Source organism: Etheostoma cragini, chromosome 7 (assembly GCF_013103735.1).
Source record: "Etheostoma cragini isolate CJK2018 chromosome 7, CSU_Ecrag_1.0, whole genome shotgun sequence".
Lineage (NCBI taxonomy): Eukaryota > Metazoa > Chordata > Actinopteri > Perciformes > Percidae > Etheostoma > Etheostoma cragini.
The window spans coordinates 845,113-859,040 of NC_048413.1; the positions used below are offsets into that span (position 1 = coordinate 845,113).

The window sequence follows — 13,928 nt, forward strand, 5'->3', positions numbered from 1 at the left end:
TATAGACCTTAGTGGTCCCTAATACTGTATCTGAAGTCTCTTTTATGTAGACCTTAGTGGTCCCTAATACTGTATCTGTGCCTGAAGAAGATATGATTGGTTGACATAACGCACAGCAAGAGACAACAAAAATAAGAATTGTGGGAGCGAGAACAAATGACAATGTCAATTAAAAATAAAAGTTAATTAAACAATATATTTGAATATTCTTAATTGCTGGGCCTCTCCCCTGCAGGTATATCCACGCCCTCTACCTGGGCGCCCAGAGCCGTTTGCATAGCAACGGGCCCCGTCGCCACTTCCACTGGCGGCTGATGTTCGAGAGCGCTGACATCACCATGCTGCGCCTCCTGGAGGCCTTCCTGAAGTCGGCTCCGCAGCTCGTCCTCCAGCTGAGCATCATGATCCACGGGAACACCGTCCTCCCTCTGCAGGGTGAGTGAGATCACCCTCCGGCTTCAACCGTTTGGAAAGTTTGATTGACAGATTGCCTTTGATGAATATTTAAAATTATACCTACCGAGTTATTTGCAAAACGTTTGGAACACAGCAATATCGCTACAATGGAGTCAGACTGTTAACAAGTCAGATCATTTACCACAGTAAACCTGTCTGTCTGTCTATGGGCCTGTGTGTGTGTCTGTGAGTGTGTGTATGTGTGTGTTTGTGTGTTTGTGTGTGTGTGTGTGTGTGTGTGTGTGAGGGTGCTGAGGGCAGATATCAGTAGGAGATTCTATGCTTTATTCATGCACCTCTTACAAGAAGCAGATTGGCCTTTGATGAATAAAACAAAACTCTCTTTTTCACACATACACACACACACACACACACACACACACACACACACACACACATACCCTCTCTCACTCAATCAGGCTCAGTTACAAACACACACACACACACAAACACTCAGCATTCACACACAATTTGCGGCACAAAAGGTAAAGTCAGACGCAAGTCCCCTCGTGTGACACGTGTAACTTAAGAAAACACATACACAAACACACACACACACACACACACACAGACACACACACACAGAGGGTACCTGTGTTGGCTCTTAGGACAAGCTACAGAAACATCTAAAACATGCAATAATTCAATGCTCAAAATCTACTTTTTACACTGCTGTCCTGACACAGAGGAGGGAACTCAGTGGCAGTTCTTAGTGGGGGGTGGCCAGTCCCCCCTTATTATAAAGCCTTGACCCCCTTTTGGCCCCCAAAGCTTAATTCATGCTTGCTACGGTATAAAATGACGTCACCATGGCTGTCGTTTCCGGCACAAAGGCTCCTGGAGCTGTCGCGGCGTGTGGTCGTGCACCTCGGAAGGTTTTAGCTCTGCACCCACTGCGCCGCGCTTTCAGTTCAACGCGTCTCTACAAACGTCCGTGTGATTCTTCACGTACAGACCACAGGGAGTCAAACAGCCTTCAACAAGTAGTCAGAGAGACACCTCACTGGGAGAAGAAGAAGCATTTTGCAGGAGAGTGTGGAAAACATGAGGGATCGCTTTGTTAAAGCTGGAAAAGAGTGTTCTTCACCGTGTTAGAGGCACACAGTCATTTCAATTTGGAGATAAATACCAGTCATGTTCATGATATGAGAGGATAGATGGACCACTTCTCACCACGTTGGTGATTAACATGAATGTGGTTACTACTGTTGCCAGGATGTCACTGCCCAATGGGACTCGAGTGCAGATTTGAGTCGCGCATGATCAGATTTAAACGGTTCACGACATGACTGTGAAATTGTGAAATCCATGAAATAAACAAACTTTTCTCATTACAAACAATAACAGAAGATGGGAATAATAAAATGGTTTCTTTTGAACCAAATTACCACAAAACATGGATTGGATTCCATCCAACGCTCTTTCCTAACTAAACTCATCCGTACGTTCCTCTGATCTTAACTCTTAGTCAAAATAAGTCATAATTTCTGATTTCTTCCTCAAATATTAGATACAATTCTATATGAATGGGGGTTATTAACCATGAATTCCAAAATGTAGTAAAACTAGTGGCAGTAAGGTGGTGTTAGTGAAAACTAAAAAGAATCTGAAAAAGGGACAACAATGTCAAATTGTCCCTTTTTGACCCGGGAGGACAACACAAGGGTTAACTGTGGCAAATGTTTTCTAACATGCGTAATCCCCAAAGAGGAGATATTGTCCATATGCAGTGATAGATAAAGTGTCATATGGGTGCCGTTAGTCTTTTGTAGAACCTATGGAGGGTTGTTGCCATAGTAACACTTCCATACTGCTATGCCATATTTACTACTATATTTGGTACCCCTAAAATCCCATGTGGCCCCAGCATGGGCCCATTGAGGGAATTCCACAACTAAAGAACTCAAGTTAGCATTCTCACTTTGTACAGTTATTTTTTATTTATTTTTTATTGAAATCAATATTCAATATTCAAGACCATGAGCTGGCGTTCAAGGTGTTTCAACTGCAACACAAAACTAGATTAGAATAAAAAGACAGTCCAATCTGAATGTACTACAACACAGAGGCTCTCATTGTTCTGAAGCCATTTGATACAAGTGAGATTGATAGTTGATTTAAGAGGAAAAGCAAAAGGAAATGAAAAGTTTTGGGATTTAAAAAAAGGATTGTACCGTGCAGCAGAGAGACGATTCATACTGAAGCATTCTGGGAGTCATCTTCCAAGCAGAACGTTTTTTTTCTAACCACACTAATATTACTTTGCGTTTGTACATGAGAGGAATGTGCCAGTTGGTGACATCGATGCCGTTAAAACGTTTGGCCAAGCTCTTCCTCTGCTCCAATCTGAACGCCTTCTCAGTGTTCATGGGTAATTTAAGACAAGACTGCCTGATTAACTCACATGAATGTTTAATGTGGTCAAACTACTCTCTGGGCGGCCCGCTGTGCGCCTCACAGTCACATAGGTTGACTTCAGAAGAAACTGATTCTGGTCCATTTGAATGAGTTATGGGGGGGGGGGGGGGGGGCTACATATTTGCATTTTAGTAATTCAATCATATTGAGACATCCATTGTCTAAACTGGGGATCCCATAAAGTTCACTAGAAATTTGTTCTGGTCCAGGTCTAGCCACTGGCCATCAAAATTAATGTGATTATTAATTTACCCAGCAGCCTTTGGGCCACGCCTTCTCAATTATTGACAAGTGTCAAGTCCAAATGAAACCCCAAACGTTAAATAAAAATTAAAAGTTGAATCTTAAAATGTTAAACAAGAATTTCCAAAAGTAAAATTCAAAAGAAAAAAATTAAAATTATAAAGTGCAAAGACTAAAATGAAACAATTTCTCTTTTTTCTTTTTTTAATTGAAGTATTTCCATTTAAGCTTCTGTATTTTTCATTTTGAGTTTCATATTTGATGTTTCTCTCAATCAATAAAATATTTTTCTTTAAGCATTTATGTTTCCGTTTTCCTTTTTAAATTTAATTATCGCATGATTTTTTCTAGTAGCATAGTGAAATAATGATATTGTTAATACCATCCTGCTTCGTTTTCTCTTTGGACTTTCATTTTGAATTATGAATAAATATTTCCTCCTGGGAGTATTGCTATGGGTCTGGAATCTGAGACAAGAGGACGATGTGTGCTGTCTTCAGAAAGCCTGATACAAAGATGAATTAAGTGCAGAAAGATAGGCATGAGGCTATCAGCATGAGTCTTTAAAATAATGTGTTTTGACCATAAGTATCACAGGCATGAGAGTTTTTAATGTATGCAGTATGATTATCACCTTGTTCTGTGAGATCTCCCAAAATGAGAACTGATCGGGTGTTGTGGAGAGAACTGATGGAAAATGTGGTGCCAATTCTTTAACGGATGATACAAAATGATCATTAAAAGCATTTGCAATCTTTTCTGAATCTGAGATAAGAGTATCCTGAAGGGAAAGTTGAATATTGGCATTGTTTTTCTTCTCATTTTTACCTGTACAGATCTTAAGGGTCCGCCATAAGGTCTTTGGGTTGGTAGCAGATTGGGTAGTCGGCTGTTGGAAGCCTTATGCAATACAGTACATTTATTTCTAGTTTGCATGAAATCATTTAGGCCTTCTGGTGTTGGACTAACAATCTATGCATTTCATGGAGAAAGGCCTTCTGTTTAAAGTTATATATTTGAAATATTTCAAAATGTACCCATGGTAGTCTGCCTAGGTCAAACCTTGCTGGCAGGTATATTTATTTTCTATTTGCTGAAGCTCAGTGTGAAATTGCGTCAGAATTTACTTCAATAGCACTAAATTCAACATTGAATAAAGATGTTTTTGAAATTGGTCGTGATTGAGCTACATGTTTTGCCAATTCTTGTTGGTTCCTTAAATAATTGATAATTTCATTGCAGTGGCCATCAAAGACGTTAATGAGCTGTCATTCCAGTCGAGGTTGATATCCCCCAGAATTACAAGCTCCTCTGATGTAACAGATTTATTTATGTCAGAAAGCTGAGCTAAATAGGCACTTACTCTGACATAAAGAGGCTTGTAGGTGACAATAATGGTTATTTCATGTTGGGGTGTAAAATGCAATGCCAGTTTCAATGTCTCAGTTTCAAATTTGTATATTAGATGCACATATTTCTGACTCATAGAGAAGACCACTCCGCCGCCAGTCTTAACAGTGCAGTCTTCATGATACAGTTTATAAAGGATGCAGAGGACACTAACGTATATAGCTTTGAATATAAAGTTCATATTGCAGATATATCAGCAGTGATGTACTGATATATTTGCATCCCATTGGAGGGGTGGATTATTGTTTCTTACATTATCACTGTTGTGAGAGATTGATTCTACATTGGAGACACTTGTGCAAATGAAAGTTCAAGTTGAATTGACTGTCGTAGAGTCAACCTTGACCCCCCCCCACTTCATGAAGGGCTCTGCTTCCTGTAATTTTCTCCATTCAGTGTCACCATTGGCGTTTCATTCATTTCTGTAAGACAGCAAGGGAAGCTCACCTTCCCCTAAAAGTTCAAAAAGATGAATGGTCAAATATGTACTATTGTGTTAAACATTTGACTAAAAATGCATCTGAATATGTGTTAAGTGTGGAAACTTGTTGAGCCCAAATGCAAACAGAAACGAAGACCAGAATGATAGTCTAACAGGTTTTATTCCAGTGTCCAATGTCAGGGATCCAATGACGAAATACCAAGTCCAAAGCCAACGTAATCCAGGGTGCAGAACGTGAATGGTACCGTGTCCAACAATCCAGCTATCCAGGGTGGAGAGCAGGAGTGGTGGATGGCAGGAAGAGGGAGTGGGGTTAACAGAAACTGTGGCAGACAAAGACCAATAAGTACAAGCAAGGTACTCAAGCTAATCCAAAGGTAGCGGCAGCAAAGAGACTAATGTTGTTGTCTAAACTATGATCTGAAGAGGAGTGGTAGGTTGACTGGGTATTTGAGGTGATTGGATCTGATGAGCTGCAGCTGGAACCCGGACTCCCGCACACCAGGCTTCACTCCTGCAATCAAGGACAGACAGAGGGGGGGGAGGAGAGCAGAGACAGGGTGCAACCAGCAGCAGACCTAACAACACGTTCATCTCGAACACGACTTCGTTCACAACCAGCTGACTCGATACCCTTCTCATACATTCCCGTAGTGTCACAGAGCCTTTCCCTGTTGGAGCCTAGCGTTCAAGGACTTCAGCTGGGCTGCTTTGTTTTTTTAAGTGCTTCCAAACTAGACGGTCATTGGATAAATGCTGGGATTATGTCCATGCCAATGGAAAAACTATAAAACTCTAAAAAAACTATTATTGGTTATTTTTATTCCAACTCCTGGGTTAAAAAGGGACCAACTAATTTCTGGGTTATTTCAAGCCAGGAAAGTGAGTTATTCTTTTTGACCTAACTCCTGAGTTACATACTTGACCCAAATGTTGGGTTAAAGTAACCCGATCCCTGTCCTGGCAGACTGATGTGTTTGTTATTGGGACAAGGCTGTAACATATGTATTTATTTCTTTTATTTCTTAGTTAATCCATGGTTGTGTCACTTTATTTCTCCTACGGTGAAACTGTTTTATCATAATGTACACACAAGTGTGATTGTTCATATTATGAACTATGTTGACATGATACTTACTCCATAAATCTCTACTTTAACAAAAAATACATTATAGAGAGAGAGAAAAAGCCAATCCTACAACCCAGAACATGGGTTACTCTTTGAAAATAAATGAATATTAGCCCTATGACCCAGAAAAAATAACCCATAATTTGATCCCAACACAGATAACCCAGAAACTGTGTTGAAGAGATGACCCAGGAGTTTTTAGTGTGGGGGGGTCAATAGAGGAGTGGGCTGGCCTGGACGCCGGGCTTCCGCGTGATGATAGGAGGATCTGTCGAAAGGCAGCATCTCCTTTTGATTGACAGCGGTTATGTACTATGAAAAGTTGCCAAAGCTATATGAGCTCAGTTCCATCGCGGATTTTGCGAAGTGTTGAACTGCTGCGACCTATTTCTTGGTAGTTGCTTGGCAGTTCATACAATTACACACCAGATTCCTTGTTTCAATTTAACCTAATTCCCATCTTTCCTCCTTCAATTTAATATTTTTTGTTAGATCATTTGTTCATTCATTCATTCATACATACAGTAGGTTAGGCTAGTGTTGTAGGGTGAACCAGCTAGCAAGCAAACTGCACACGATGGCAGACAAGGCAAATATTCTAAAATGCTAATATTCAACCTGATTTTGGCAAAACCGTTTGAAAGTCTTCGTTACGAGTAGAAACTTAGAAACTTTAAGATTACACTTTCTAACACAAGATTGATTTATTAACACCAAAGATTGATTTATTAACACTAAGATTGATTCATTAACACCTAAGATTGATTCATTAACACCTAAGATTGATTTATTATCACCTAAGATTGATTTATTATCACCTAAGATAGATTTAGCGCTATGGATAGGGAAAGCACAGTTTTTTCAGCTGCCCTGGAATAACAAAGTTAGCTGACTGGAAATGTACTGTGGCCACGCCTCTTGATGAAACCATCTTACGGATATTATGAATTAGAGTTAAAATAATAACTATATTATATAATATGATTATAAATGAATGGACAATTTTTATGATGCCTCCCGAAAATGAGCTCTTCAAAAGACCAGCAGCTAGGTTTCATTACGTGCTTGTATAAAGAGTTGTGGGCCTGGAACCGAGCCAACCAGCTGAAAGATTAACGATGGCTGTAAAACACGCGAAACAAAAGGTATAAGACTGTGTACAGAAACACGTTTCTATGGTAACAGCTACTGGCTCCAGCAATCAGAGACATCGCTGGAGTGCTTAGGATTGTGCGGGGAGTAGTAATTCTCCATAAAATTGGGAATAAAACATTTATATTATGTTTTTCATACAGACTTCTACAGGGGCAGAACCAGTTGGTTTCTCAGTCTGAGCTCAGGATGGTTTCAACATTATGGCTTATAATCAAAATCCTAATGACGAAAATAAATGGGACACTGTTGAGCTCTTTATTGAGCGTCATCTCCCTTTCTTTCCTACATTAACATCACCCAGATGTCTTTCTATTTGAGCCTCTTTCTTCGCTCCCTCTTATATTTTCTCTCTGTCTGTCTCTCTCTCTCTGTCTGTCTCTGTCCCTCCAGGTCTCTCGGCCTCGGCCTCCCTGGTCTCTCTTGCCTGGATGATCGCCTCCTACCAAAAGGTTCTCCGGGACTCCCGCGACGACAAGCTGCCCATGTCCTACAAGGCCGTGATCACCCAGATGCTGTGGCACTTCTTCACCATCGGGGCGCGGACCGTGGCCTTCGCCCTCTTCGCCTCCGTCTTCCAGCTCTACTTCGGCATCTTCATTGTCAGCCACTGGTGCGCCACCAAAGAGGCTCGCTCCGCAATCACAAGCTTAGCATTTGAAAATGTTGTTTTAGTAATAGTTTTCAGCCCGTTCTTATTCCCAGATATTATATTATTCTCAAATACGGACGTTTGGTCAGTGGTTCTCAGCGTCAGATTTGGACGCAACACTCCCTCTTCGCGGGTCTGTGTGGAACGCGACCGTGGTGCTGTAAGATGACGTATTATTTAGAGACAATGATAAAGCCTGCCAAGTAAGGTGGCAGGTTGGGTGGATGGGTCAAACAACACAGGACTTTCGCCCAATGTGTCACTGGAGCGTTCATTTTGGAACCCCACCCAAGTTTTCCTAAACTTCCTAAACTTCCAAACTTCCCATTCTTGTGCTGCATGTCAGTTAAACCTACATTTTTTAACCCCACCCACGATCGTTCCCTAACCTTTACTAGTACAGGCTAAAGGAGACTCCGTCAGAAACAAACACCAATGGCCCCTGACCAAGCACTACTTTTTGACATGCTGAGAGTGCGAATGAATTATGGTTTTAAGCAATTACAGTTAGTGAATCAGATCCTTTAGAAAGTCATTCAACCATGTAAATACTGAAAAAAACGTTTACGGTACTATGCAGAAAAACAGCTTTCTAAAGTAAACTGTAACACTGTCTATATATATCCTCTTTCCTATTTTAACATTAACCTGTTCTCAATCATTAGCTGTATTAAAACAGCTGTATTGTGTGGTTAAAAACACCGAGTTCTCTGCCCTTTGCTGGTTCTTTCCCCAAGGAAGGACACTATTTACTGGCTGATTTAAAAATGTCCTCCCCATTCATTCTGATTATATATAGATTGAGGACATAAAGATGTGTCCAAAATCCTATCCAATCAGTGAATTTCATGTCCATCTGCCCATTCAATTTGTGTGTTTCTTATGAACCATTGAATTGTTTGGCCATCATTAGGAATCATCTTCTGGAATTATGAATATCTCAAAAAACACTACAGTCTGGGCCACAGGACTTTCTTTATATATTCCTTACAATAATAAAATGCAAAGGATTACTACAAAGAATAGGTGTTCTCTTCTAGAAAATATAAAATACTCATTACAAGCAAGTCCTGGTAAAGTAGCCTATTAAAAAAATTGGGGTTTGTGCAGACAAACAATAAAAATGAGAAATGATCAGCTGAAAATATAGGCGTCATAACTATTCATTCTGGCAGTGATGGGAATTTGGTTTTGACAAAAATTAACTAAATTAATTTGAAAAAGTATTTTAAAGGGTAACTATTTTTAACTGGGCCAATTTCAAAGATTGTTGTGCCAGTCACTAACACATAACAACGTTAGTTACCTTATACGTCACCACATTCTGCTGAGTACCAGTCATCATTAAAGTCACAGGAGGTGAGGTATTGTTACTAACTAACTTTCTACTGTCTCTCAGGTGTGTCATGACGTTCTGGATCATCCAAGGTGAGACCGACTTCTGCATGTCCAAGTGGGAGGAGATCATCTACAACATGGTGGTGGGCATCATCTACATCTTCTGCTGGTTTAATGTTAAGGAAGGCCCCAGCCGCTTCCGAATGACCGTGTACTACTCCGTGACACTGGCCGAGAACGTGGCGCTGACCGCCGCCTGGTACACCTACCGCGGCCCGCCCACCTCGGACTCCTATGCCGTAGTGGTGGTGTGCCTGGTGTCCTGCAGCTTTGCCCTGGGAACCTTCTTCATGCTGGTGTACTACTGCTGGCTGCACCCCGACGGGCCGGTTCTGGGCTCACAGTGGGGAGGCTGTGTGGATGAGGGTGTGGTCGGTGCGGGAGGGGTAGCGGGAGTGATTGACGCTTGCCTCACTCCATCCCAAGGGTCCCAAACGGACATGGTCATTACCAGCCCTCCAAGGACTCTCCCTAGGACTAAAGACACAGGAGAGCCAGTTCCCGGGGAGCGAGAAAAGGACAGAGACAGGGACAGTTGCCTGCCCGTCTTCCAGGTTCGTCCCTCTCCTTCATCCTCACCTGCATTCCTTCACAGGACCTCATCATCCCGCGCACAAGAGGGCCCCGTGATCCGGATCGACCTGCCGAGGAAGCGATACCCGGCCTGGGATGCGCACTTCATTGATCGCCGCCTCCGCAAGACCATTCTGCTTCTGGAGACCACGTCAGCCGTCAGCCCCAGGATACAGTACAGGAGTAGCATGATGGGGAGCAAAGAAGTATTAGAATATGAAACAACTGTCTAAGCCTAAAAGGTCTTTTTTCACTTAAAGGTGCAGTCTGGGACAAAGGCTCAGCCTGAGATCAGTCCTCATCCCAAGACTACCTACGCCAGGAGAAACATGGAAAAGAGTGTCAGCCAACTCTAAAAAAACAAGGTTGTCGAAACTTGATTGTAAAATGTGAAGCGCAATCTGGGACCAAAGCTCTCCCCTTAGGGCGCGGTCCGGGAGTACGTAGCATGAGTGAGCCGTGGGATGTTAATGGAGTGACACTGAACTGACATAATCTTTGTCTTTTCTAAAAACCTTGGAGCTGAAAATGAAATTTCTCATCCTGGGACCAAGGAGTGTTAGATTTAGATTCGTCCTGCATGGTCCGAACAGGAAGTAAGAACTGGACAGTGATGAAGATGCGGAGTTTGAGATAATTGAGAAACAGTCTGCTGCATGAACTTGAGCCTTGGACCTCGGAGACCTATCAGAGACCTACCAGGGGACTTTTGAATAAATGAGTTTGCACAGGACATGCAATCTTTTGGTTTGGTAGAAAATTTGCACTGCAGAGAATGGAGACTATCAAATTAAAATTGCATAAATGATTTTCTTTTGCGGGCAAAAATTATCTTGATACGTCACATAAAAATTAGTTAAATTTTGACTGAAAAAAGGTTGTTTTAAATCTAGGTTACACACAGGGATGATTCTAGGGTCAGACCTTTAGTGGGGCTCAGCCCCTAATGAGAATGGGACACGGATACAGTGCCTTGCAAAAGTTTTAACACCCCCATAACTGAGCTATCTACTGAACAACAACATCGGCTAACGTTTTTTGACAAGATTAACACTATGATGGAACTAAATCTGACACTTTATAAATAACAACCAAATGTTCCAACATTTAGCAATTTTCAACTTCTTTTCTGGGGACTGCCGACCTAAAACTTTCCAACTGCTCTCCTTCTGATGGATCAGATAGAGACAAAACTCTTTTTCTGTTAACCCTTACCATGATTCGGTTACAGGTGGATAGCATTGGCTACAGCGAAAAACTTTCAACCTGTAACTGTTTGTCCTCCGTCACTTACAGACAAGTTTGCAAACTCTATCTAAAAGCCCATACATGGGCCCCCATAAAAGGGTCTAAAATCGCCCATGGTTACATATAAAAAAGTTACTATCATGTTTCCACAGCACATATTAATATATTTTAGTGAAAGACAATGAAAAAATGTCCGTCTATATGGTGATAACTCACTTTTAAACACATTTAACCCAGTTTTAATCAAGACGGCCAGATTTTATTTTTACCTCCAAATCATCAATTTGATGCTAATTATGTATTTTCCATAGTGTCAGAGATGCAATGACTTTGCAGAGTACACATATGTTAATTTAATGTAATTTGTTTTAGGAATGAGACAGTGAAGATAACATTGGAAAAGATACCATAATGCTTCCAGAAGGTTGCATGTCCCTCACAAACTTTGGTACCTGTAAGCATTCTGTCCATGGTGTCTATAGAGAAATATGATATCACACACTGGGCTCCAGTCTCATGACAACCCAAGGACCCACTAAATGTAGGCTCACAAGTCCGGATGGTTCCTGAAATGTAAGCCTGACATACAAGTTATAACAGTCGTCCATTCATATGTGATGTAAAAACAGCGATAGCAAAAGTCCAACTGTTTACATCCCACCTGAGAACGGACTTGTTTGGGAAAATCAATCAAGGACTGGATGTAAGGATGTAAGGGGGACGACTTCTGCAATGGCTACCCCCATATGGCATCTGTAAGTCACCACAAACAGGCCTGTGATGTACAGCTCAATAAATGCAGATGTCAAATATAAGCTATTATAATAAGCTGTAGTTAGGTGATGAATGACTTTTGGGTAAAGAAGCTTCATTTACTCATATGAGTCTAAATGTCGTCATCCTTTCTTGGAATACATACAATGTAGGGGTTCACTCTACTGTGAAAACGTGTTACAGTGTTTGAGGAGAAAACAGTAGCTAAAGAGAAATGCCTCTTCATCCTGTCGACAGACGTTTAAGAAAGTTTGTAGGAATGTGAAAACACTAGAACGCATCCAGGAAGCGGTAAATACAAGTTATGATGAAAAAACTCCAAGTTGCAAAGATCCAGGATTGTTTTTGCAGGCTAGCAACTTAGCAAAAGCTGCGGTTTCTTGACACAGATAAGAGGTTGGTTGACAGGGGTTTGGACTCAAAAGGTGGCTTTGTTTACAAAACCATGTACAGGCCTTTGATTCAAATTGGTATTGGTAGATTCAGGTTTAGACTGAGTGCCATCGTCAGTCGACTGACAGGAAAAATGAAATGGTCTGATGAGAAATCCTCTTTGCTTCTTGATAGCTGCTGTTGGGACCTCTGAACTAACTTCAGAGGTCCAAGTTGGAACCCAGTAGCTCCCAGGTGTGAATGTGTAATCAGTAATTAGAGAGAAGCTAGATGGATGCTGAGAAAGTCACGCATGGTCAGCAACAGTACCTGAAGGAAGACCAGTTTAAAAAAACAAAAAAAACACTAGCATTAAAGTTAACTTCTGTCCTCTCTCATACATCAATCTATCTTTGAAGTTCTTCTAAAATACATTTGTTTTGTAAGGAGCTATAGGGTTAGTCCGTGCATTTAAAGTGACTTGTAATTTGTTATGAAGTGGGGGTTCTTGAAGTCCATCCCAGAAACATTTAAACCAATGTTGTGATATTTTTAGATAAAGGCAGCAGACAGTATACGAATTTTAGCATTTCTCATGATAACGTTTCATTCCCTATGTGACCGTGATTCATCTCAAAAAAGCATGTTCATCAAAACACATTTGAAGATGCATTTGAGATACTGTGCAGTGATAAAGACTCCCAGTTCATGACACAGTTTAACCGTTTGTTTTTACTTAATCTTAGTAGCTGTAATACCCAGAGTTTTACACTACAACCCAATTGGCTTCAATTCAATTTAGAAGATGCCAATGTTCAGGGGGTCACCAATTCATGGTTGACTGACACGAGCACAAAATATTAATGAACAGTAAAACTCATATTAAACTGCTGTGAACTAAACAAAACTAGTTTTTATAATAGCCGCAGCTTTGGATGACTAAAAATCTCAACTTTTCCTTTTGGCACCTCCCTCGTCCTTTTTTAAGCAGGTGCAGGCGTTTGTGTATTAACATCAACATTTCACGTCCAAATTGTATTAGTGTAAAAAAGAATATCTACTTAACTTTTTCATCCAGAGAAAGCTGTTTAACATGCAGGAACCTGTTCACCACTCACAAACATCACGAAGAAAACATTTACTGTAGATTGGAGCAGTGTGTTGTTTACTTTTTTTGGTTAGAGAAGTCTTTAAAATTCAAAGAGTTTATTCCTGCTGCCTCCTGGGGCCAACACAAATGTGTATTTGTTGCATCATCCTGTGCAGGTGCAATTATCCCCTCTATGCTGATGATGCATTTGTATATTCTGAAGTGTTGAACGGACTTCTGGGGAGCATTTCAAACCTTGTGTTTCTTTACGTCGATGGGTAGGGCAAGTCATTAAGAGTGCTTATATAATGGCTTTTTACCAACCAATGCGTCCACGTAGATAAGTGGCTGTGATGCAAGCAGCATTATTCATACACCTGCCCCCACACTTTGTTTCAACCTGGAGGATTAACAAGTGTATCCACTAGGGGGCAGATTAGGGCATAATCAGTCCTGGTTGATACCAGAACATAACCTTTGAAAACATCTAAATTATAAAAAGTAAAAATTCAACATGGCAAGATTCGAGGACGCTACTCAATGGTTAAGGTTCTATGATATTGTCTTCAAA

At 41.0% G+C, this 13,928-nt stretch overlaps 1 protein-coding gene across 1 annotated transcript in view; it reads left to right on the forward strand.

Moving 5' to 3' along the window:
* xkr7 (XK, Kell blood group complex subunit-related family, member 7) overlaps positions 1 to 10,984 on the forward strand; it is a 54,814-nt gene extending 43,830 nt beyond the window's left edge. Inside the window, exons 2-4 of the mRNA XM_034877686.1 lie at positions 236 to 435; positions 7,644 to 7,863; positions 9,302 to 10,984. Of these exons, the coding sequence (XP_034733577.1) occupies positions 236 to 435; positions 7,644 to 7,863; positions 9,302 to 10,106 (1,225 nt within the window). The 3' untranslated portion in view covers positions 10,107 to 10,984. The remainder of the gene's footprint in view (positions 1 to 235; positions 436 to 7,643; positions 7,864 to 9,301) is intronic.
* Positions 10,985 to 13,928: the final 2,944 nt, after the last annotated feature.